The sequence below is a fragment of the Coregonus clupeaformis genome, chromosome 23 (genome assembly GCF_020615455.1).
Source record: "Coregonus clupeaformis isolate EN_2021a chromosome 23, ASM2061545v1, whole genome shotgun sequence".
Taxonomy (NCBI): Eukaryota; Metazoa; Chordata; class Actinopteri; order Salmoniformes; family Salmonidae; genus Coregonus; species Coregonus clupeaformis.
In genome coordinates, this window is record NC_059214.1 from 38,301,377 (window position 1) to 38,327,767 (window position 26,391).

The following is a 26,391-nucleotide window of genomic DNA, read 5'->3' on the forward strand; positions in this document are numbered from 1 at the left end:
CACATCGGCTACGGAGAGCGTGATCACACAGTCGTCCGGAACAGCTGATGCTCTCATGCATGCTTCAGTGTTGCTTGCCTCGAAGCGAGCGTATAAGTAATTTAGCTCATCTGGAAGGCTCATATCACTGGGCAGCTCGCTGCTGTGCTTCCCTTTGTAGTCCGTAATAGTTTGCAAGCCCTGCCACAACCGACGAGCGTCAGAGCCTGTGTAGTATGATTCAATCTTAGTCCTGTGTTGACACTTTTCCTGTTTGATGGTTCGTCAGAGGGCATAGCGGGATTTCTTATAAGCGTCCAGTTTAGAGTCCCGCTCCTTGAAAGCGGCAGCTCTACCCTTTAGCTCAGTGCGGATGTTGCCTGTAGTCCATGGCTTCTGGTTGGGGTATGTACGGACGGTCACTGTGGGGACGACGTCATCGATGCACTTATTGATGAAGCCAGTGGCTGATGTGATGTACTCCTCAATGCCATCAGAAGAATCCCGGAACATATTCCAGTCTGTGCTAGCAAAACAGTCCTGTAGCGTTAGCATCTGTGTCATCTGACCACTTCTGTATTGAGCGAGTCACTGGTACTTCCTGCTTTAGTTTTTGCTTGTAAGCAGGAATCAGGAGGATAGAATTATGGTCAGATTTGCCAAATGGAGGGCGAGGGAGAGCTTTGTACGAGTCTCTGTGTGTGGAGTAAAGGTGGTCTAGAGTTTTTTTCCCTCTGGTTACACATTTAACATGCTGGTAGATATGAGGTCAAACGGATTTAAGTTTCCCTGCATTAAATTCCCTGGCCACTAGGAGTGCCGCCTCTGGATGAACATTTTCTTGTTTGATTATGGCCATATACAGCTCGTTGTGCGGTCTTAGTTCCGGAGCGACCAACTAGGTGTCATCCTCCGACAACCTTAGGCACCTCCTCACTCACAGTCTGGACTAATAATTTTCCTTTTGGTGTCACCTGTGTCTTCCTGTTCACCTGTGTATTTATGCCCTCACTTCCCTGTGTTCCCTTGCTCTGTTTTCTCTGCCAAACAGTACTGATCAGTGTCTGATTGCGAGATATATGTACAGGTACTTGAGAAGTGTTCTCCCTGTTTCATTGTTGTTTTCAGTCGTAGTTAGTATTTCGTATGTTTGCTGTCAGCCTGTTTTTGGAGACCAATTTGCTCCTCCTTCATTTTATCGTGACAAGTCCGTTATTTTGTATCCTGGTTTTGGGACCACCAGTAAAGATCCTTGTTTCACCATCTCTGCCTACTGCCTACTGTCTATCCTACACTGCACCTGGGTCACACCTCACACCAACCCTTACATCTTAAAAGTTAATTTGTGGAATTTCCTTCATTCTTAATGCGTTTGAGCCAATCAGTTGTGTTGTGACAAGGTAGGGGGGGTATACAGAACATAGCCCTATTTGGTAAAAGACCAAGTCCATATTATGGCAAGAACAGCTCAAATAAGCAAAGAGAAACAACAGTCCATCATTACTTTAAGACGTGAAGGTCAGTCAATCAGGAAGATTTCAAGAACTTTGAAAATGTCTTTAAGTGCTGTCGCAAAAACCATCAAGCGCTATGATGAAACTGGCTCTCATGAGGACCAGCAAAGGAATGGAAGACCCAGAGTTACCTCTGCTGCAGAGGATAAGTTCATTAGAGGTACCAGCCTCAGAAATTGCAGCCCAAATAAATACTTCACAGAGTTCAAGTAACAGACACATCTCAGCATCAACTGTTCAGAGTGAATTAGGCATTCATGGTCGAATTGCTGCAAAGAAACCACTACTAATGCACACCAATAATAAGAAGAGACTTACTTGGGCCAAGAAACACGAGCAATGGACATTAGACCGGTGAGTCCAAATTGGAGATTTTTGGTTTTAACCGCTGTGTCTTTGTGAGACGCGGTGTGGGTGAACGGATAATCTCCGCATGTGTATTTCCCACCGTAAAGCCTGGAGGAGGAGGTGTTATGGTGTGGGGGTGCTTTGCTGGTGACACTGTCTGTGATTTATTTAGAATTCAAGGCACACTTAACCAGCATGGCTACCACAGCATTCTGCAGCGATACGCCATCCCATCTGTTTTGGGCTTAGTGGGATTATCATTTGTTTTTCAACAGGACAATGACCCAACACACCTCCAGGCTGTGTAAGGGCTATTTGACCAAGAAGGAGAGTGATGGAGTGCTGCATCAGATGACCTGACCTCCACAATCCCCCGACCTCAACCAAATTGAGATGGTTTGGGATGAGTCGGACCACAGAGGGAAGGAAAAGCAGTCAAAAAGTGCTCAGCATATGTGGGAACTCCTTCAAGACTGTTGGAAAAGCATTCCAGGTGAAGCTGGTTAAGAGAATGCCAAGAGTCTGCAAAGCTGTCATCAAGGAAAGGGTGGCTATTTCAAGAATCTGAAATATAAAATATATTTTGATTTGTTTAACACTTTTTTGGTTACTACATGATTCCATATGTGCTATTTCATAGTTTCAATGTCTTCACTATTATTCTACAATGTAGAAAATACTTAAAATAAAGAAAAACCCTTGAATGAGTAGGTGTTCTAAAACTTTTGACCAGTAGTGTATTTTTTCCATCTCATATGCTGTTAAATATCTTTACACAATGCAACAATACTTGAAACACACAAAACATGTTTGGCAACTTTCTCTTTTTAACCTGTATTTTCAGTTAAATAAAATAAACGATCATGTTAATCTACAAATCACAACAGTTGACAAAGGGATGTGTACAGAATCACACACACATGCATTCACGAGCACACACACAGAGATACACACCCTTTGCAGAACAGATAGACATGCATCCACACATTATGAATAAATGGTAACATTTATAATTCATGGATTGATGCTTTTGATATATTATGATTAAATGAATTATTGCTGATGAAAGAAGGGTTCCCACTGAGCAGAGTAGATGCAGGAATGACAGGAGCCCGGCAAGCCGGAGAACGGGTAGAGGCCATTACCCTAGTGTTGCGGTATACCGAAACTTCGGTACGTTTTTTTATACTAAAACATGAAAAACGGTTCGGTACTGTCATTTTTGTTACTTTCTGTACTTCTGTCAAATGTGTCTCGCGTCATATACGGATTGAAAGGGTCGAGTATGTCTAGTAATTTGTCTGAATCTTCTCAAGGGGGCAGTAGTAAGCTAGCCAGGCTACTTGCGATTGCACATGCAACTGACAGCACAACCAACTTTTGAGAGCAAGCGAGAGAGAAAATGTCAGCAGCATGGCTTCTTCTAACGAAAACATTATACCTCCACAACCGCAGCTTGTTGACAAAACTGGCTCCAGAAGCGAACTATGTGAATACTTTGCTTACAGAGCAGATGATGAGGGCCAGCCCACCGAAACAACTAAGCAAAAGGTGTTACAGTGCAGTGCAAGGGAGGTTTAGTCGCAAAACGACATAATAAAAAAAAAACTCTTACACATGACATTTGTATTGTAACGTTATTCTACTAGCAACTGAATTTGAATGATTTTTGACTGACAATGACATGAACATATATATTTAGCATGACATTCATGTGAGCATTATAATATGATTACAACCCAAAGGTAATGTGAAATGTAGATTTCAGTAGATTGTCTTCTGCATGGTTTATCTTACCTATCATATGAATATCCTTTTCTGACTCAAAAAAGATTCCCTCAAGATTACTCTGATGTCCAACATTTTTCAAATCGAAATTTCTTGATATGAAACTTTTAAGTTGCATGTATTTAAAACTATCTACAGTACATTGGTCAGTCCACAATTGCTTTTTAATTCTGTCATGGAAATACATGTATTTCCTATTACCAAGTCATTTACGGTTTATATGCCTTTAGTTTTCCATGTAGACCAATATATCGGTCAATTCTGAAAAGCTATCCAAGGATTGTTCCATAGGGTTGTGTTTTTAGGGAGTGATATTGGTTATTGTAGAATACGTTTCATTTTCTTCCATATTGTTAGTGTTCTTAACTATGAGGTTGTTCATGTTCTTAACATGACATCTAAATCTATCAATGTATAAGGGTCAATGTCATACAACTGTGATTGTTTCATCTTTTATCCCACAACTTCAATGACATTACAGCCTGCTGGGCTTGGAGCCAAATATCAACTGTTCTCTGTCTGAAAACAGACTGACCAATACCCAGGTTAACAGTGGTGACAAACATGTAGAGAGAGACGAATGTGTGTAAAGTATTAGGTGAAAGTTTCCAGCTGAAGAAATCAGCCAAGATCCACAGAGCTCAAAGTAAAGTATTCCCTGTAGGATCCCAGTGATGGTGTCCCTCGTCTGACTGTGCAAACAGAGAGAGGAAAAGGAGCTGCACCTCTCTTTCATGCTCTTCATGTGTCTACGCAGGAAGCACCCTGTTGCCCACCTCGACCCCACCATCAAGCAGAGACAAGTAAAGACTAAAATCATTTTCACATAAAGACACCTTTGTGTAATAAATTCAATTTGAGCCAGAAGTAGTGTCATTCGTTGAGGTACAAGTGCTGTTAGTGCTGTTATTTCCAGAGACATTGATGAGAAAAACAACTGAACGATAAACCGCAGCATCAAACAAAAATAACGGGCTGTCAACAAACAGGCCCTAGTAGATGATGATTTTGATGTTCCTCTTCACCCAGATGAAGAGAGCTCGTTGGGCTGGGACGATCTGGGTGTAGTAGAAAAAAATCTGCCAAACAGAGGTTGACATGCGGGTGGATAAAGTGTACCCCACTATCAGAGAAGCAGAAAAGCAGAGCTCCGGATGTTCAGTGAAGATTAATCGGCACAAACATTTCACTGCAATAAGTGAAGCTACTCTGAAAATATAGTTTACCAAGCTACAAATGACTTCACACTGGAAGAAGTTATAATACACTAAAGCTACACTTAAGAAAAATATAGTTTACTTAACTAAAGTTACTTTGAAAAAGTATTTCACTACATCCAAACTACTTCATGAAAAATTCTCATATCTAAATCTGAAATGTCATAGAATACAAATTGCAAGAACAGATCACTCTGTACTCAGATGTTAACAGAATGTGTAATTTATCAGATTAAACACAAAAATGATGTTTCAAGTTTTAAAATTAGGCAGGTCTAAAAGGAAATTCTTGCTTACTTCACCCATATTTTCCTTTTGCAAAAAAAGTAGCGGTGTAGTTCCAGCAGTTAGCTACACCGCTACATGGCAAAAAAAAGTTATTAACTACAGAAAACACTACCAAGATTGGAATTTTGTTCAACTACTACCAAGCTACTGCAATATGTAGTTTAATTACTAACATGTAGTTCATTATTTCCAAACACTGCCAGGTAAACAGTGGTGCAGCAAACCAAGAATCCCAGGAGTATCTTTACAGGCTGTTTCAGTCTCTCTCTGCCTCGCGGTGGACAGAACAGAACAGACAAAAAGCAAAAAACAAGTTGGCCAATATGTTGAGAATAGCGAGAGGCCTGTTGACTATGGCAAAGGTCAAGACATCCATCTTGATATAGGTACGCTGCATTTCTGACAAGCCAGAGGAATATGTTCGCAGTGATATCTGCTGAACACCTCCCCAGTGCCAGGGATTTCAGGGGTGTCTCACTCAGGCAACAAAAGAACAAAGTAAATGTAGCATAACCTATTTACATCGTAGATACAGAAAGTAATGAGCTGTAACAAACTAAAAAGGAAACAATGTAAATGTAGAACATTACATGAGCTTCATAAGGCATTATTCAAATTAGCTTACAGTGCCTTCAGAAAGTATTAATACCCCTTGACTTATTCTACATTTTGTTCTTACAGCCTGAAATCAAAATGGATTAAAATATTTTTTTCTCACCCATCTACACACAATACCCCATAAAGACAAAGTGAAAACATGTTTTTAGATATTTTAGCAAATGTGTTGAAAATTAAATACAGAAATATCTTGTTTACATAAGTATTCACACCCCTGAGTCAATACTTTGTAGAAGCACCTTTGGTAGTGATTACAGCTGTGAGTCTTTCTGGGTAAATCTAAGTGCTTTCCACGCCTGGATTATGCAACATTTGCCCATTATTGTTTTCAAAATTCTTCAAGCTCTGTCAAATTGGTTGTTGATCATTGCTAGACAACCATTTTCAGGTCTTGACATAGATTTTCAAGTAGATTTAAGTTCAAAACTGTAACTTGGCCCACATTCAACTTCTTCTTGGTAAGCAACTCCAGTATAGATTTTGCCTTGTGTTCTAGGTTATTGTCCTGCTGAAAGGTGAATTTATCTCCCAGTGTCTGGTGGAAAGTAGACTGAACCAGGTTTTCCTATAGGATTTTGCCTGTGCTAAGCTCCATGCCGTTTCTTTTTTATCCTGAAAAACTCCCCAGTCCTTAACGATTACAAGCATACCCATAACATGATGCAGCCACCACTATGCTTGAAAATATGGAGAGTGGTACTCAGTAATGTGTTGTATTGGATTTTCCCCAAACATAACACTTTGTATTCATATTTTACAGATAATTGTATGTGTGGGGTACAGAGATGAGGTAGTCATTCAAAAATCATGTTAAATACTATTATTGCACACAGAGTGAGTCCATGCAACTTATTATGGGACTTGTTAAGGAACATTTTACTCCTGAACTTATTTAGGCTTGCATAACAAAGGGGTTGAATACTTATTGACTCAAGACATTTCAGCTTTTCATATATAATCATATATAATTTGTAAACATAAAAATATAATTCAACATAATTCCACTTTGACATTATGGGGTATTGTGTCCAGTGACAAAATATCTCATTTTGATCTATTTTAAATTCAGACTTTAACACAACAAAATGTGGAAAAAGTCAAGAGGTGTGAATACTTTCTGAAGGCACTGTATATGCCGTCATTGGTGGCAGGGGGAGAGAGGATTCAACTTTTTATTGGGGCCTGCTGGACCAGAACAACAATTCTGAAGGGATCTTGTGCAACTCACAGATTTACGGTTTTCTGAGGTGTATCTATTAGGGAGGCATGGTATATCGGCCTTCATATCAGTATCAGACGATAATGGCTAGAAAAACATAATATCAGTATTGAATCACCTGGAATGAGTTATCCATCTTTATAATCTTTATCTGCAAAACTGACGAATGCCTAACAAAAGGAGTTTAATGATGGAAAAACACAAATTAGGTGCAGTGTCGCACATGCCTGGGATATGGAAAACACCTTAAATGTACCATAACCTGGTTTGCATCTTGGATACAGATGGAAAACACATGGCCAACTCAACAAGTAAAACAAAAAAATAAATAGATAAATAACATATTATATTACTCATTTGTAAAACAAAAAACAGGTTATCTATTATATTATATCTACATTATGGGCCAGTTTCACAGACCCAGATTAAATAAAGTGAACTAATTATCCCTTTAATGTTAATCTCTCTTGGACAGATGTACAAAATAACTAGCTGACACCATTTCATGTCATTTTAGTTCTGGGTTTCTGAGATTACTTTAATGTCATAAAAATGTATTTTATATTTATTGTTGTAGTCTCAGTACATCTCGGACACCCAGAACTAAAATGTTGCATAATTGCATCAGATTGTCAATGAAGTTATGGGTAGAAAATGTATTAACTAGACTAGTGAAGTCTCCACCCCTCTAAACTGAAACTCTCAGCCAGTTTCAGGCAAGTTTACTTGCCAAATATCCCCTTCCCTTTCCAAATTCGAAAGATGCGAGCACCTGCAAAATCATGATTTGTCCAAATGACCAGTGATGAAAAATCTGTGTACTGGAACAAAGTTCCTTGTTAGTCATTCCTTGTATGTCGACAGATGCTACTACCATTTATGTTACGTGCATCTGTCCAAGAGAGATTACAGTACCACAGTGACAGTATCATCCACACAACTTCAATTACCCTACAGCCTGTTGGGCTTTGAGCCAAATATCAGCTGCTGTCTGAAAACAGACTGACCAATACCCAGGTTTACAGTGGTGAAAGATCAATGAAGATCCACAGAGCACAAAGGAAGCAGAGAATTCCCTGCAGGATCCCAGTGATGGTGACCCTCATCTGTGGGTCTGTACAGGCGGGGAGAGGAGAAGGGGCTGCCGCTCTCATTCATGCTCTTCATGTGTCTACGCAGGTAGCACACTGTGACCCAGCTCGACCCCAACATCACACACAGACAAAAAAACATGTAGATCATTTGCATGGTTAAAAACAAGCTACTTTGCATTTTTGGTGGGTACACTGAGTGTACAAAACATTAGGAACACCTGCTCTTTCCATGACATAGACTGACCAGCTGAATCCAGTTGAAGCTATGATCACTTGTTAAATCCACTTCAGTCAGTGTAGATGAAGGGGAGGAGACAGGCTAAAGAAGGACTTTTAAACCTTGAGATAATTGAGACATGGATTGTGTATGTGCGCCATTCAGTGTGAATGAGCAAGACAAAGTGCCTTTGAATTGGGTATGTAGTAGTTGGCAGGCGTACCGGTTTGAGTGTCAAGAACTTCAATGCCGCTGGGTTTTTCACGCTCAACAGTTTCCTGTGTGTATCAAGAATGGTCCACCACCCAAAGGACGTTCAGCCAACTTGACACAACTGTGGGAAACATTGGAGTCAAGATAGGCCAGCATCCCTGTGGAACACTTTCTGGGTGTAGTATGAAGAAATCATCCACATGGAAGATGAAAGTAGATAAATAATAAAATCTCCTTTCTCCTGAAGTGTGTACTCTTTCACCACTTCCCACAAATCTAAAAGTATTGGATTGGTGGAGGCATGAGCTAGTGGGAGTTTCCACCCTATTTCTTATACCAGTCATTTCCTTTCAAATCAGTGAAGGGAATTGAGTGCACACTTTGGGAGGAAGTAGATCATTGGGACATAGCCCATAGAACTAACTATGAGATGAACAACACAAAGTCTGCATTCATAAACCATCTCCCAGTAGTATTGCTGATCTAGGATCAGGTCCCCCCCAGCCCATATAATTGTATTTCATTATAATCTAATAGGCAGAACTGATCCTAGATCAGCTCTCCTACTCTGAGACGCTTCAGGAATATAGGCCCTGAGCTTGAGTGTGATCATGCAAATACAACTTCCACGAATGATCACTTCTAAAGAGTCAACAGACAAGCAGTTGTACAGAACTTTATTTTATTTATTAAATACGCATGTCTGACTAAAACGCCAGAGGTAAGAGACCATTCATATTAGAAGGAAGACAACAAATATATAAAAGGATAAACTAACAATAGCAGGCTTAATTACAAATATAGTACATCTTTATGCAAACATTCAACGAGATCTGAATCTAAGCATGGTTATTGAACTGAATTCATCCAAGATTCACAAACACACACCCTTTTGTGGTGCAAACTTCAGATGTTTCTCTCTACAGAACAGGGTTGGGTATGAGTCCCTCTGACAATGCAACATGTTGAAAATGTCTTCATACATTTCTAACTGTTGAAATACATTAAATAAATTACAAAAACAGTTCTAATGTTCCGACTGACAGACCGCAAAGACCTTGACCATTCAATGTGTCATATGAAACCACTTTGGTGCATCTATTCCTCATCTGACAAATACATTGATTTCTCGACATACATGTATTTTTATAATCTGATATGCCATTAAATATCTTTATACAATGTAACACTACTTGACACACACAAAACAAGTTCGGCAGCTTTCTCTTTTCAACCTGTATTTTCAGTGAAATAAAATAAGACATCATGTTAATCTACAATTCACAGCAGTTGGCAAATGGGTGTCCACACATACACGCGCGTGCGCACACACTTCGCAGAACAGACATTTATCCACACATTATGAATTCATGGTAACTTTTATAATTTATGGATTATTTATTTTGACATATAATCAAATCATATGATCAAATTTGCAATGATCAAATCAGTGTGCAGTGTTTTTGGTGCAGTCAGACTTCAGTCCACCCACAGTCCAGTGCAGTGGATGCAAATTTACCTTCAGGCCTAGCCCCAGTGCCAGCCATTTTAGTTAGCCCTACCCAGACAGAGGTAGCCTGCATGCCAGTGTTTGTGCTACCATGCCAACTACTTATCACTCATTGCCAAGTTTGGCTTGACAAGGACAGCAATGGATGGAGTATGCAACAGCACAAACAGATCTGGGACCAGGCTAAAGCCTAATTTACACCTTCAGCTTCTGAGCCGTCTGCTAGGTCTGCTGAACGAAATTATGCACATTTCCGCACTGACAAATCTCCTCTTCCGCAGGACACTTTTCCAAGGAGGTGCGCAGATGCGGACCTTGTGCGGATGGGAGCGGACGTTCGAGTGAAGTGGAAGGTGTAAATTAGGCTTAAGGCAGCGGCAGAGGTGGGGTTGGCTGGCCAGGCAGAGGTGGGGTTGGCTGGCCAGGCAGAGGCAGAGGTGGGGTTGGCTGGCCAGGCAGAGGCAGAGGTGGGGTTGGCTGGCCAGGCAGAGGCAGAGGTGGGGTTGGCTGGCCAGGCAGAGGCAGAGGTGGAGTAGCTGGGCGTCAGAAGTAGTCCCGGCGTCGTGAGTCGTCGCTGATGAAGGAAGGGTTCCACTGAGCGGGGTAGATGCAGGAGTGACGGGAGCCCGGCAGGCCGGAGAACGGGTAGAGGCCGTTACGCTCCAGGTCAGAGTTACGCAAAGCAGGCTGCAACACAGGAAAATTAGATGAGGTGGTCAGTGTCAACAGCGGAGGAAGGAGAGAGAGAGAGAGAGAGAGAGAAAGAGAGAGAGGGAGGCGTATGCTAATCCTAACCTGCTGTGGTGGAGCAAAAATAAGAAATGTAGTGGCCCTTCTGTCTAATTGGTTTGTCTATTGTTTTCTGAAGAAATTTCATATGTTTGTCTTATTATAAACCGCCTGGTTTGGGTCCTGGATGCTGATTGGCTGAAAGCCATGGTATATCAGACAATATACCATGGGTATGATGGAGTGCCTGGACACAGCCCTTAACCATGGTATATTGGCGATATATCACAAGCCCCCGAGGTGCCTTATTGCTATTATAAACTGTTTACCAACATAATTAGAGCAGTAAAAATACATGTTTTGTCATACCTGTGGTATACGGTCTGATATACCACGGCTATCAGCCAATGATTAGCTGACAGCCGTGGTATATCAGACTGTATACCATGGGTATGACAAAACATTTATTTGTATTGCTCTAATTACGTTGGTAACCAGTTTATAATAGCAATAAGGCACCTCAGGGGTTTGTGGTATATGGCCAATATACCACAGCTAAGGGCTGTGTCCAGGCACTCCGCGTTGCGTCGTGCGTAAGAACAGCCCTTAGCTGTGGTATATTGGCCATATACCACACCTCCTCTGGCCTTATTGCTTAAATATACCACACCCCCCCGGGCCTTATTGCTTAATTAACATTTTGTTGTGTAGTAGTTTCTATATGTACAGAGTAGTAGTTTCTATACGTACTGAGTAGTTGTTTCTATATGTACAGAGTAGAAGTTTCTATACATACTGAGAAGTAGTTTCTATATGTACAGAGTATAAGTTTCTATACGTACTGAGTAGTAGTTTCTATATGTACAGAGTAGAAGTTTCTATACGTACTGAGTAGTAGTTTCTATATGTACAGAGTAGAAGTTTCTATACGTACTGAGTAGTAGTTTCTATATGTACAGAGTAGAAGTTTCTATACATACTGAGTAGTAGTTTCTATATGTACAGAGTAGTAGTTTCTATATGTACAGAGTAGTAGTTTCTATACGTACTGAGTAGTAGTTTCTACACATACTGAGTTGTAGTTTCCATATGTACAGAGTAGGAGTTTCTATATGTACAGAGCAGGAGTTTCTATACGTACTGAGTAGTAGTTTCTATATGTACTGAGTAGTAGTTTCTATATGTACAGAGTAGTAGCTTCTACACATACTGAGTAGTAGTTTCTATATGTACAGAGTAGAAGTTTCTATACGGACTGAGTAGTAGCTTCTACAAATACTGAGTAGTAGTTTCTATACGGACTGAGTAGTAGTTTCTATATGTACATATTAGTAGTTTCTATACGTACTGAGTAGTAGTTTCTACACATACTGAGTAGTAGTTTCTATATGTACAGAGTAGAAGTTTCTATACGGACTGAGTAGTAGTTTCTACACATACTGAGTAGTAGTTTCTATACGGACTGAGTAGTAGTTTCTATATGTACATATTAGTAGTTTCTATACGTACTGAGTAGTAGTTTCTACACATACTGAGTAGTAGTTTCTATATGTACAGAGTAGAAGTTTCTATACGTACTGAGTAGTAGTTTCTATATGTACAGAGTAGGAGTTTCTATATGTACAGAGTAGAAGATTCTATACGTACTGAGTAGTAGTTTCTATATGTACAGAGTAGTAGCTTCTACACATACTGAGTAGTAGTTTCTATATGTACAGAGTAGAAGTTTCTATACGTACTGAGTAGTAGTTTCTATATGTACAGAGTAGTAGTTTCTATATGTACAGAGTAGTAGTTTCTATACGTACCGAGTAGTAGATGTCTGTCATCTGTAGCAGGTTCTTGGTGCTACCGTTCTCCTGCATCTCGATGGTCTCCCTCCCCCACTCCATAGAAACACGGTTACTCTTCGGGAACTCTGCGTATGGCGACATCTGAAAATCTCTGCTCTTGAAAATAATCTTATTGATGTCATTCTTGTCTTTCCTGTAAAGAGATACAGACAGACAGACAGACAAATATTAATTAAATGGCAGCACATTGACTGAGTTGAGTAAAACATTTGCATGTTATTATTGCGTTATTACATGATTATTAACACTTATAACAGTTATTTCCAAATTGTGTGGACAATAATGTTTTTCTAATTGAGATATTATTAGTTTGCTCAATATAATACAACATGGACTGAGAATAAGAAATTAGGTTTTGTAATTATATTATTGTGTTATTAGACGGTAACAACAGTACCAGTGTCATTGAGTCTTACTTGCAGCAGGTGACAATGAGGGCGATGATGAGAATAAGGAGTAGGGCACCCCCTGCTGGCGATACCACCACAGCTATCAGCTTGTAGACTATTAGAAACACAAAACATTATGAATAAACTGGAGGTCTGAGTGGTGTACTACGAAGCAAGTTAGATCTACTCAGGCTTTTATACAGCTAGCCAGCTTCACATTCCAGCTCAGGTTTAATCCGTACTATGACGGTGGACATTGCTCGTCTGCCTGCCCCTAACTCTAGCAGGCTTGTAACTACGCGTGTATGTCCCATATGGCTAGTCGAACGCCGAAGAACTCTTCATTGAGACAACGCTGAAACATCAATCCATGGGTGAGTCACTGCCACATTTTCATTCATTTGTGCCGAAATCAAAATGACAGAAATGTTATTTTTCAAATTCAGCAGGCTATGGTATGAAATAGGCTTTTAGAAGAGCTGTCTTTATTTTATTTATTATCGTTAACCCTGGCAATTTGACAGTTAAACTCATGGTTACACTAGCAATGGCTGCCAGTCTTGACTTGAATGGGAACTGTCATCTATGGATTATATATCTATGGTTGGTTGCGGCTGTCAATTTGCTGTTCGCAAATTTCAAAATACAATCGCGTGAAAAACGTAAAGATTGGAACGCAAATGCTGTCATTACTAACAAAAAAATACATTTGATTATTAAAATATTTAACAGTCATCTTCCTCAAATGCAAGGGATGATGGTACAATCTTTGCGAGAGGGAGGGTATCTGATTTAATTGGTCCTAAACTCGTGGCTCAGACGCTTCTTCAGGATAAATGGAGTTAGCCTTGAGTTAGCTTGTCCCGCAGCAGGTTAGTTCTGAAGGATTCGTTGCCATAAAAATGTACCTGGCTAAAAGGTGAGCCACTAACGTGATACCGGTAATCCAGAGTTGAACTCAGAGTTGACCAAAGTTTGCTCGCTAACTCCTCAAACCTGATTCGTAGTATAGGGCTCTGGAGCTACATTTTGATTGTGAGTGCAAAAAAAAATATGTATTGCCCCGCGCTACTTTGCCCAGTGCACTACTTTTTTGAAGAAAAACAAAACAAAAAACTTAATTTTTTCATTCTGATTTTTCAGGGGGTGCTGCAGCACCCTAAGCACCCCTACTTCCCGTGGCTATGGTTCATCTGACTCTGGGGAAGTAGATAAATCCTGAAGTATACCTTTAAATGATTATGTTGTCTTGATTCTCAATTGTATCTTTTTCTCACACTTTTTAAATGATTATTTAGGTTATTAAACTCTCCTACTTACAATTTCCACAGTTGAATCCTCCAAATCCAAATGTGCACCTGAAAGATATAAACAACCAAATAAAAGACCAAAACATGAATTAACAGAATGGTCCAATGGATTAAATGATTAGAGTTCTCATTGCTTACCTGACACAGGTTCCATTGACCTGTTTCAGACCATCACCACATTCTGTAAGATAAGGAATGTTATTTTACAATCATTTCAAAACAACAACGTTTCAGTTATATAATGCATTCTTTTCAATACACTGCTTGCTACAATGAAATAAAAATACTAAAGTGAATTTGACATAAGATTGACCCAGGGTTACATTCACTTGGCACCAAAGTGAATACTGAAACAGGGGGGGAGGGCCTACCTGAACATGTCAATAAGAAACACTTGTTTTTGTTTTGCGTTGCTAAACGTTTCGCTATGGTGTGCTCTAACATCTGCTCGCTCCACCCTTCTAGGCCCCACCTATGCAGGACTGAGGCCCATCCTCTCCCTCCACCCTCTCCCAGACCCAGGCCTCACCTATGCAGGACTGATCCTCAGGGTTGAGTTTGAAGTACCCTGGTTGACACTGGCAGTAGGCTGTCCCATTGGAGTCGGTACAAAAAGAACGCTCAGGGTGACACTGGGTATTCTGGGCCAGACACAGACTCTCAACTGAGGGACAGAGAGAGGAGAGAGGGGTGTGGTAAGGATGGTTGTAACAGGGTCAGGTATGAAATTTAAAACATGCTAATGTTGTACATTGACTTCCATTGTTTTATGGTTAGAAAAGGCTTAAGTTAGCAGATGGTGGCAGTGGCAGTGGCTGCGTACACAAACCCAAATCATGAATTGCATTCTGCCCTTGTCCCCACAGACTGCTTACAAAGTAACAAAACAAGTATGTCATTTTGAAATTAGGATCCCTTTAAAACTGGTGTTAAGGGGAAAGAGGTGAGGATGGCTCATGAAGCAGAGGGTGAAAGAGAGAGGACGGAGGGAGGTAGAGAGTGCTGTACCATGATAGGAGAGCTGGTGAGTGACCACCACTCTGCAGTGTCCAGCGGTGCTGTTACAGTTGTTCAGAGACATCTGTATGATGTGGTAGACCTCAGAGCTGGTCACATCAGTAGAGATAGAGAACATGTTGACAGCAGAGATACGAACCCCGTCCTTCCCTCTGGAACACACACATCACAGCAAACTTGATTTGAAGTCCATTTAAAATCACAACACACGAAGGTCCTGCCGAAAAGCGTCAGAGTTGTAAAGTTTTTGTTCTATTGAACATTCATTACAATAAAGGCATTTTAAATATATGGTCCTGCTTGTTTTTTTAAATGAAACTTTACATACAAAATACACAAGAACCAAGAGAGTATGGCTTGTTGTCATGCATTCCGAGTAAATTGGTAAATGCAAAGCCATTCGTACAGGGGAAGAAGAAACTTACTTTTTACTCAAAGAAGAGCGCCGGTAACCACGCAGAATTGATAGTGAGGCATTCAACTATAAAATAAAAAAATGTAAACTGTTATTAATAGATTATCAATGATCATCTTGAATTAATTATAATACATTAACTATACCTTCCTTACATTCCTAATACATCTATTATCTTGTTTGAACAGGTTTGCTGCCTCACTACAACAGATCCACAATACACAACAGTATACTGTATATCAGTGATAGTAATTTCTCTCTCCCCACTAGGGTTGCAAAACTCCCGGTAATTTAGCAAACGTTTACAATTCTTGAAAGATTCTAAAATTACTGGTTACAGGGAATATTCAGGGATATACACAGGGAATATTCCCTCCCTTTGCAACCCTACTTCCCACCCTGTTCCTGTCCTCCTTACCAGCTGGTTGATCTCTCTCTGGATCTCATGCAGGGTGGCGCTCCTGGAGATCAGGGGGGCGTTGACAATGAACGTGCCCAGGAAGGTTTTTGCTGTAGAGGAAAACAGACACTGTGGTTAACTAAGGTTCAAGACACAGTCTGTAAAGTTTACAGTCGTTTCTTTCATCTAATGAAATATAGGTAACCCGCTTGATATTGAATAAATACAGTGGGGGGAAAAAGTATTTAGTCAGCCACCAATTGTGCAAGTTCTCCCACTTAAAAAGATGAGAGAGGCCTGTAATTTTCATCATAGGTACATGTCAACTATGACAGACAAAATGAGGGGAAAAAAATCAAGAAAATCACATTGTAGGATTTTTTATGAATTTATTTGCAAATTATGGTGGAAAATAAGTATTTGGTCAATAACAAAAGTTTCTCAATACTTTGTTATATACCCTTTGTTGGCAATGACACAGGTCAAACGTTTTCTGTAAGTCTTCACAAGGTTTTCACACACTGTTGCTGGTATTTTGGCCCATTCCTCCATGCAGATCTCCTCTAGAGCAGTGATGTTTTGGGGCTGTCGCTGGGCAACACGGACTTTCAACTCCCTCCAAAGATTTTCTATGGGTTTGAGATCTGGAGACTGGCTAGGCCACTCCAGGACCTTGAAATGCTTCTTACGAAGCCACTCCTTCGTTGCCCGGGCGGTGTGTTTGGGATCATTGTCATGCTGAAAGACCCAGCCACGTTTCATCTTCAATGCCCTTGCTGATGGAAGGAGGTTTTCACTCAAAATCTCACGATACATGGCCCCATTCATTCTTTCCTTTACACGGATCAGTCGTCCTGGTCCCTTTGCAGAAAAACAGCCCCAAAGCATGATGTTTCCACCCCCATGCTTCACAGTAGGTATGGTGTTCTTTGGATGCAACTCAGCATTCTTTGTCCTCCAAACACGACGAGTTGAGTTTTTACCAAAAAGTTATATTTTGGTTTCATCTGACCATATGACATTCTCCCAATCCTCTTCTGGATCATCCAAATGCACTCTAGCAAACTTCAGACGGGCCTGGACATGTACTGGCTTAAGCAGGGGGACACGTCTGGCACTGCAGGATTTGAGTCCCTGGCGGCGTAGTGTGTTACTGATGGTAGGCTTTGTTACTTTGGTCCCAGCTCTCTGCAGGTCATTCACTAGGTCCCCCCGTGTGGTTCTGGGATTTTTGCTCACCGTTCTTGTGATCATTTTGACCCCATGGGGTGAGATCTTGCATGGAGCCCCAGATCGAGGGAGATTATCAGTGGTCTTGTATGTCTTCCATTTCCTAATAATTGCTCCCACAGTTGATTTCTTCAAACCAAGCTGCTTACCTATTGCAGATTCAGTCTTCCCAGCCTACAATTTTGTTTCTGGTGTCCTTTGACAGCTCTTTGGTCTTGGCCATAGTGGAGTTTGGAGTGTGACTGTTTGAGGTTGTGGACAGGTGTCTTTTATACTGATAACAAGTTCAAACAGGTGCCATTAATACAGGTAACGAGTGGAGGACAGAGGAGCCTCTTAAAGAAGAAGTTACAGGTCTGTGAGAGCCAGAAATCTTGCTTGTTTGTAGGTGACCAAATACTAATTTTCCACCATAATTTGCAAATAAATTCATTAAAAATCCTACAATGTGATTTTCTGGATTTTTTTTCCTCAATTTGTCTGTCATAGTTGACGTGTACCTATGATGAAAATTACAGGCCTCTCTCATCTTTTTAAGTGGGAGAACTTGCACAATTGGTGGCTGACTAAATACTTGTTTTCCCCACTGTAGATGTCCTAACCGACTTGCCAAACTATAGTTTGTTAACAAGAAATTTGTGGAGTGGTTGAAAAACGAGTTTTAATGACTCCAAGCTAAGTGTATGTAAACTTCCGACTTCAACTGTATACCTTAACCCAATAACATAACCTAATCTATAAGTCCCTAAGTATTGTTCATATTTTCATTATTATATGATATGAGACTTTGTAAATAAAGTACTTGTATGTATGTTTAGCTGTAAGATTAGTAGTGCAACTGTCTTACTTTATTATAATCCAAACTGGTCCTGTATAGCTCAGTTGGTACAGCATGGCACTTGCACCACCAGGGTTGTGGGTTCGATTCCCATACATAAAATGTATGCACGCATGACTGTAAGTCACTTTGGATAAACCTGTCTGCTAAATGGCATATATTATAATTATTTATTATTATACTGTATATTAAATAAGGACCTAAATATTGTATTTTTATTGTCATAGGAGACTTTGTAAACAAAGGCTGTACTGTTTGTTTAGCCGTACCTCGTGTGCAGTCTCTTCCGTTCTCCATGTCCAGACCCAGGGGACACTCACAGCTGAAGGAGCCCCTGGTGTTAACACACGTAGAGTCACTGGGACAGGGGCCCGAGCCACTCTCACACTCATCCACATCTGAACCAACACAGCACAACAGACAGAGGACAGAGGACAGAGGACAGAGAGCAGGTCAACACAACATACAGCTGACTATGCACACACGCACCCCGCTCCCCCACACACACACACAGACTATAACATTCAATACCATTAGCAATATATAGACTTTACCAGTAGCTCACACATACTAACATATGCCTGGAAATTGTAGGTTGAGCTCACCCTCATTGCAGGTCGGTCCTATCCATGATGACAGACAGTCACAGGTGAATTCAGTCCCTCCATAGGGTAGACACCCACCTCCATTCAGACAGGGGTTGGGCTCACAGGCACTACCTAAAGAAGAGAGCAGGATTCAGACTGACGTACTGTATCTCTTATCAATGCAGTTCATAGTTGCTTACGATTTCTTAATTGTTCCAAACAACAGTCATTAGGTTTTGGGATCTTCATTTCACTTTTCCAGCTCAATTCAAGGCAAAACTAACTTTAAGAAGAATCAAAGCATTGAAAGATATACTGTGTTGACAAACCTGGGGTTTGTGGTGTAGATTTGATGTCCATTGGAGCTGTGGTCACTTCTATCTCAGTGGTTCCCCTGTCAGTGTGTTTCCCTGTAGTGTGTAGTTCCACTGTGTTCCTGGTGGGGACGCTGTGACTGTAGGAGGAGGCGGCTGTAGTGGTTGTGGCCGTGCTGGTCTCCAGGTGCAAGGTGGTGACGTCGGTGGAGCTCACCCCCATTGAGGGCCCTTGGGTCTGAGTCTGTGTGGTGCCCGGTGGCTGGGGGGTGGAAGCAGAGGTCTGGAGACCCAGGGTAATCTCAGTGGTAGTGGTGGTAGGGATGATGGTGGGCTGAGTCTGGGCCTCAATGGAGTCGGCGGTACTGGGCTGAACCATCCGCGTCGTAGCCAGAGGCTGGGTTGGTGTGGTGCTGGTTGCCGTGGTAAGTCTGTAGGGCTCCTCCTCGGTGACCTGTGACTTCATTGTCACGGTAACAGGTGTGATGGACACCAGGACCTCTGTGGTCACCGCCGGTCGCTGAGTTTTGGGGATGAAGGGAGGCTGGCTGTAGAGGAACCGGGACAGGGAGTCATCCAGGGCGGTGGCACTGTCTCGTAGCATTGGGGGAGCAGTGGTTAGACCCAGGCCAAGGATTGTAGTGTCCTCTGTGTGGAGCGATGGGAAACCCTCTGTCTCACCCTGGCCCCCCCGGGTGCTAGGGGGACCTGTGGAGTACTCGGTGGAGGTCTCAGACCCGGTGACCAGGATGGAGGGAGAATCTCTATCTGTATGTCCTCCCTGAGAGGTGTTGGTGCTGGGATGGCTGGGGCCTTCTTCTGACGACAGCACAGGGGGCTGTGATGAAGCAGAGACCCCCTCTTCTGTCTGGGATGTCCTGCCTCTGAAGGGCTGAATAGAGTCTGTTGTGTCTGTGTCCCGTCTGCTGTGGTTATCAACCACCCTGAGTGGAGGGGTGGAGTTGGGGGTTCCCTCTGAAACCAGAGAGGTGAGGTCCTGCTGTTGGGTCACATTGGGAGGTCCAGTCAGTGGGTTGGTCCCTCTGGAGGATAAACCACCAGACCACTCTGTTTAGAAGAAGAAGAAGAAGAAGAGATTACTTTATTTGTCAATTTTCTACATGAGAAATGGAAATTAGACTTTCTTTTGCATATCCCATTCTCCCCAGTAGGCATACACGTACGGTACATATATATACACAGACATACATATACACAGAGAGGGAGTTTCAGAGGGCTGTTTACTCTGTGAGGAGTTGGTGTTGGTGTGGGGGTAGGAGTCAGACCCAGACGTAGCATCATGCCCATGCTCAGGTCCTGTGAAGGGTATCCTGATGGTGACGTCCCCAGCCCCGGCTCCGGTGCGGCTGGTCGGGAGGTCCCAGGTGGAGGCCTGGGACTGGGAGGAGGAGTTGGAGTTCTCAGAGTACATGGAGGTGCTGTTGGAGGTCACAGACATTAAGGTCCTCTCTCCCGCTCGACTCATAGTGGAGGAGATGTAGGTGCTGTCAGTTTGGACGGGGATGGGGAGAGCCACGGTTCCTAGGTCTGTCAACTGGTCCTGTCTGAGAGTGGCTGTTGACTGCCCTTGCCTGAGACCCACGGTGCCTCGGTTTGTGGACTGGTCCTCTCTGAGACCCACGGTGCCTCGGTTAGTGGACTGGTCCTCTCTGAGACCCACGGTGCCTCGGTTAGTGGACTGGTCCTCTCTGAGACCCACGGTGCCTCGGTTAGTGGACTGGTCCTCTCTGAGACCCACGCTGCCTCGGTTTGTGGACTGGTTCTCTCTGAGACCCACGGTGCCTCGGTTAGTGGACTGGTCCTCTCTGAGACCCACGGTTCCTCGGTTAGTGGACTGGTCCTCTCTGAGACCCACGGTGCCTCGGTTTGTGGACTGGTTCTCTCTGAGACCCACGGTGCCTCGGTTAGTGGACTGGTCCTCTCTGAGACCCACGCTGCCTCGGTTAGTGGACTGGTCCTCTCTGAGACCCACGCTGCCTCGGTTTGTGGACTGGTTCTCTCTGAGACCCACGGTGCCTCGGTTAGTGGACTGGTCCTCTCTGAGACCCACGCTGCCTCGGTTAGTGGACTGGTCCTCTCTGAGACCCACGCTGCCTCGGTTTGTGGACTGGTTCTCTCTGAGATCCACGGTGACTCGGTTTGTGGACTGGTCCTCTCTGAGACCCACGGTGCCTCGGTTTGTGGACTGGTTCTCTCTGAGACCCACGCTGCCTCGGTTTGTCGACTGGTTCTCTCTGAGACCCACAGTGCCTCGGTTTGTCGACTGGTCCTGCCTGAGACTGCTGTCAGCATCAGGACTGTCCTGAGGCAGTCTGGCTTGAGTCACAGGCACAGACCTGAGCTCTACTGGGAGCCCAGGGTAGGTCTCTGGTAGGTGGTCTGGTGTTAGTCTGGTTCGGTCCTCCCACTGTGTGGTAGCCTCTGTCGACACTACAATGGTAGAGCTCATCTGCTCTTTCGACAAACTAACGGTTCCTTCTGATGTCCCGTGGGTTGAGTCCGTGGAGAGATGTGTGTTTTGTTCAGTGGCTGTGAAAAATAAAAAAAATACAGTTTAAAAAGGATGATAGGTATGAGTTTTCTGTATTCAAGAAAAGCAATGTGTCACATAGGCCTACATAAAGAGTTGGGGAGAAAGACACCCAAAACAAAAACTTTAATGTCTGCAATGTGCACATCAGGCCAACAGATGGGCCCAGAGTGGTCTTGTCTGGCTTCGAACACTGAAAGGGAAGACGTTGTCAGGAGTTGCTGCCTGCGGATGTAATGATTTTGGGTGGAGAACAATTTGCAGCCAGGCCTGTCTACCCTGTCAAAAGCCTGGGCCCTAAATATGGAGGTGCACTCAGGCCTTTGGGACCTTGCCATTTCCTTCCTAAACCTGATCTAGCAGAAGCCATAGACGTTAAAATACAGTCACACTGCAGACATCGGTTGGATTCATATTGAGGCAGAGTTGGCTCTCTGGCTCATAGTTTGTATAAGCTTTTTGAAAACAGTTCATATCTCATTAAAGTCATATAAATCTGACATATCATTGGTAAGTCCATTGCTTAATTGTTTTGCCAATGACGTTTCTGTTTGTAAAGATACAGATACCTACCTATGACTAGGCCTCCTACTACTAAGATATGGCAGTTCTAGGCCTACACATGCAGACACCACATGTAGGCTATTTCATGGTATGAGAACAGACACCCCGGGTGAGGAGTGTTCCTGTCCGTTTCACCACTACTACTAGGGCCTACAAACTCCACCTCGGCCTAAACCTGGGTTTATAGTTGGTCTGGGGCCTGAAATCTCTGCCAATCTACTCTGCGGCAGCCTGTTGACAGCCTGCCTGCCTCTCTGTCTGTCTGTCTGTCTGTCTGTCTGTCTGCCTGCTTGTATGTCTGCCTGTCTATAGGGAAGGCCTGAGCCTGGCACTTCTGCACTGACTCAACAATGCTGCTGGAGGGTTTTGGAACAATATCCTACTGCCAGTGCCAAGGAAGAGCGCTGTCTGTGCTGGATAACATCCTGAATGTAACACATAGCAACGACACACTCAGACAGTCAAACTGTCAGACAGTCAGTACGCAGATAGAGGGAAGAAGAGTTCAGCAATGGTATAGTCAGTCCACAGAGAGAGACATAGGCTGCATCCCAAATGGCACCCTATTCCCTATATAGTGCACTACTTTTGGCCAGAACTGTATGGGCCCTGGTCAAAAGTAGTGCACTATATATGGAATATGGTGTCATTTGGGGTGCACATAGAGAATTAGGCCATTTGCCTCTAAACTAAAGCTCTCTGGTCTTAGCCCTACATTCAGTACACTGTAATCAGAAGCAGACTGGAAGCATCACTATTGGTGCTGGCAGGCCCAATGAGTTAGCTTGTGTGTTTACTTTATTCCTTCTAAACCAGCACCACCACTTGTGTGGCTCCCAGTTCATGACAATGATGCAATGGGTTCTGTCCCAAATTACACCCTATTCCCCATAGTATATTGCACTACTTTTGACCAGGGCCCAGGCTCTGGTCAAAAGTAGCGCACTATATAGGGAATAAGGTGCCATTTGGGACACAGATATGTTCTGTTCCATTCCTTGACTGGTGGAGATCCTCAAATGATTGAAGGGACAGTCCACTTACAATACAACCTGAGATTAGGGCTACCATGGTAACGTTTAAGCTATTGTGGTAGGCCTAATTGGGAAACTGTTATAACATAAGGTCTGCCCTGTAATTTAATTCAAATAGCCATTTAATTATGAACCTTGGCTTGAACTAGCTCTGGTCCAGAGCGTTAGTGTGGCTAGCTAACGTTGAGCTCAGAACTAGACTTTAACCAGCGATAAGTCAACCGTGCGGTTTCAGGGCAGGCACGCCGTCTCCTGGCTGTTCCATAAATGTCCAGACTCAGACCTTTTGACAGAGACTGTAGCGCGCATATATAGTAGATGTGAAAGTCGCCCCAAAGCATGTTGGCTGGAGTACATCTGTAAATAAATTCACAACTTCCCTAAGCTCTAAAGCCAACCTCTGCTGGCTAAGACCATTGGCTTTGAGTTGGGTAGTGTGTGTTGTTGTGCAGAAGATCGCTGGTTCGAGCCCTGCTCGGGGCAGAACTGTTACGCTTATATACAGAGACATTATACTATTCACCTTCTCAAGAAGCGGACCTTGACCCCTGTGCAGATTGAGGCACACTTCCAGTAAAGGCTTGAGAGACAGCTGTTGCCACCGATGTAGTGATTGAGAAGGGAAAACGGGGCTTGAACCAGAGCACCTGCAGTTAACAGCCAAGCACACTGACCCCTGTGCCATGAAGGTTCAGACCTCTTGGCAGTGGCCGTAGTAACCTATGCTTACAAGGAGGCTATAATAACTCTACTCTCTAATGAACTCTGCGCAAATAATTACCGGAAAGAGTCAACACTTTCTCGACACTTACTCACTGACAATACCTCATACGAATTTATGGAGGTAACAACACTTCTAAAACTCTGGCTGAGTGCTGAAAAAAGAGTCAACAAAGACATGAATTGGTTTGAAAGGTAAACCTTAGAAGTTGTTCAGTACAGGGTGTATTACTCTAATCTACTATAGGCTATAAACTGCCAAGCACATTTTAGTATATTGGCTCAAATGATCACTATGATGAATTATACTGAAAAAACATTAAACGCAACATGTAAAGTGTTGGTCCCATGTTTCATGAGCTGAAATAAAAGATTCCAGAAATGTTCCATATGCACAAAAAGCTTATTTCTCTCAAAATGTGTGCACAAATTTGTTTACATCCCTGTTAGTTTGCATTTCTCCTTTGCCAAGATAATCCATCCACCTGACAGGTGTGGCATATCAAGAAGCTGATTAAACAGCATGATCATTACACAGGTGCACCTTGTGCTGGGGGACAATAAAAGGCCACACTAAAATGTGCAGTTTTGTCACACAACACACTGCCACAGATGTCACAAGTTGAGGGAGCATGCAATTGGCATGCTGACTGCAGAAATGTCCACCAGAGCTGTTGCCAGAGAATTGAATGTTAATTTCTCTACCATAGAATTTGGCAGTACGTACAAACCGACCTCATATCCGCAGACCACATGTTACCACGCCAGCCCAGGACCTCCACATCCGGCTTCTTCATCTGCGGGATCGTCTGAGACCAGCCACCCAGACAGCTGATGAAACTGAGGAGTATTTCTGTCTGTAATAAAGCCCTTTTGTGGGGAAATACTCGATTTCACATGAGTGGGCAGGGGCGTAGCCATGGGTGGGCCTGGGAAGGCATAGGCCCACCCACTTGGGAGCCAGGCCCACCCATGGCTACGCCCCTGCCCACTCATGTGAAATCGATAGATTAGGGTCTAATTTATTTATTTCAATTGACTGATTCCCTTATATGAACTGTAACCAAGTAAAATCATTGAAGTTGTTCCATGTTGCGTTTATATCTTTGTTCAGTATATATTATTAGAAGACCTTATTATGGCTTAGATTAGGCTACGTCAAATTTCCATAAGGCTATAGGTGAATAGCAGGGTCCATGGTCCAGTTGATGTTCTTTAAGATGATGGCTGCACTTAGGGTGAATTTCCAATTTCCTTATAACATCGGGTGTAGACACTAGTGTAACACTGGTGTTGCAATCTTATGATGGTTTTCGACTGTAAGATAGTAATTTATCAAAACCATCAAACAGGAGGGTGAAACAATGGTTAGAAGCATAGAAGTGTGTCTGTCAGTGTGGGAAAACTAAATACAACTCTTATTGCCCACAGATAGGGCCTCATCTAGCCTACTCATTTAGTTACAGAATTGTTAGTTTTCGACTGTGCCAGCAAATTACGCAAAGATTGTATTCATATTTTAAATGTATCCAGAAATGTTGAATCTTATTTTGTTCTGGGATTTTCAACCTCAATGCTGTTATTTTATTTAGTCTAAATGGACCCCGGTGTGTATAAACAGTCCGTTATAGTTTACTTTTACATACAATGATTAAATCACGTTTAAATAGTCTCTATCTCCCCCCAAAAAAACACCGATACTTTAAATATTGTCACCGCGGGCGATCCGTGCCACATAAAGGGATGGGACAGTGTGTAGAACTATTGCCCCGTTTGCGAATCCCAGGGGATGTTCTCTCTTCCATATGTCTGTAGGGGCCTATCCTACTACCCCTTACCTAATTTAGCTTCACTCAACATCCGGGTCTCACTCTCATCAGAATGCCTGACTCGGTGGTGGAGTTCTGTTCCAGTTGATGGTGATGATGCCTCCCTAAAGTCTGTAGAAGTTCCCGGAGTAGTAAACAAGTATTTTGGTAATGCAGTTATTTCTTCTGAGTTCGTGACGCTGGGAGAAAAGTATCCCCCCGTCACCAGTGTCCTATCCATATCGTTGCTGCTGGAAGTGTACGTCCACGCATTGAGGGGTCTCAGAACGAACAAGAGGACCACAAAAAAAAGACGCGCTAGAACTACGTGACTCAAATAACACGTTTCCATAATCAAAACGACCCGAAAACGGCGGAAGGTAGGAGTATATTCCAAACAAGTAGCGCCGAGTCGCCCACAACCACCATCGGAAACTGTATTCTTCAGTAATTTCTAATTTTAAAAATCCCTTCGGAGACCCTAAACACCCATTGATCCGATGGCGGGCAATAAATTCGGAAACCATAAAGTGGTGCTGGAAAGAGAAGCCTGTTATCATATCCGAGGCGCCTAGCTCCTCCCACACACATCAGCGATAGTGGTTTCCACCCAATTCCCAGTAGCCC

The 26,391-nt window shown here is 42.8% G+C and overlaps 1 protein-coding gene across 2 annotated transcripts; it reads right to left on the reverse strand.

Moving 5' to 3' along the window:
* Positions 1-9,160: 9,160 nt before the first annotated feature.
* On the reverse strand, positions 9,161-26,280 carry LOC121536989 (protein HEG). Of its 2 annotated transcripts, none has more exons than XM_041844690.2 (14): positions 25,795-26,280; positions 20,333-21,637; positions 19,103-20,155; positions 18,792-18,905; positions 18,456-18,584; positions 16,137-16,228; positions 15,729-15,784; positions 15,295-15,455; positions 14,816-14,950; positions 14,425-14,467; positions 14,297-14,334; positions 13,004-13,091; positions 12,543-12,720; positions 9,161-10,692 (listed from the first exon to the last, which is right to left on the reverse strand). In XM_041844690.2, the coding sequence occupies exons 1-14, from the start codon at positions 26,114-26,116 to the stop codon at positions 10,549-10,551; spliced, it is 3,858 nt and encodes a 1,285-aa protein (XP_041700624.1). In that variant the 5' UTR covers positions 26,117-26,280; the 3' UTR covers positions 9,161-10,548. The 2 variants fall into 2 exon arrangements, with proteins under 2 accessions (XP_041700624.1, XP_041700625.1); XM_041844691.2 differs by lacking the exon at positions 25,795-26,280 and adding an exon at positions 24,692-24,775.
* Positions 26,281-26,391: the final 111 nt, after the last annotated feature.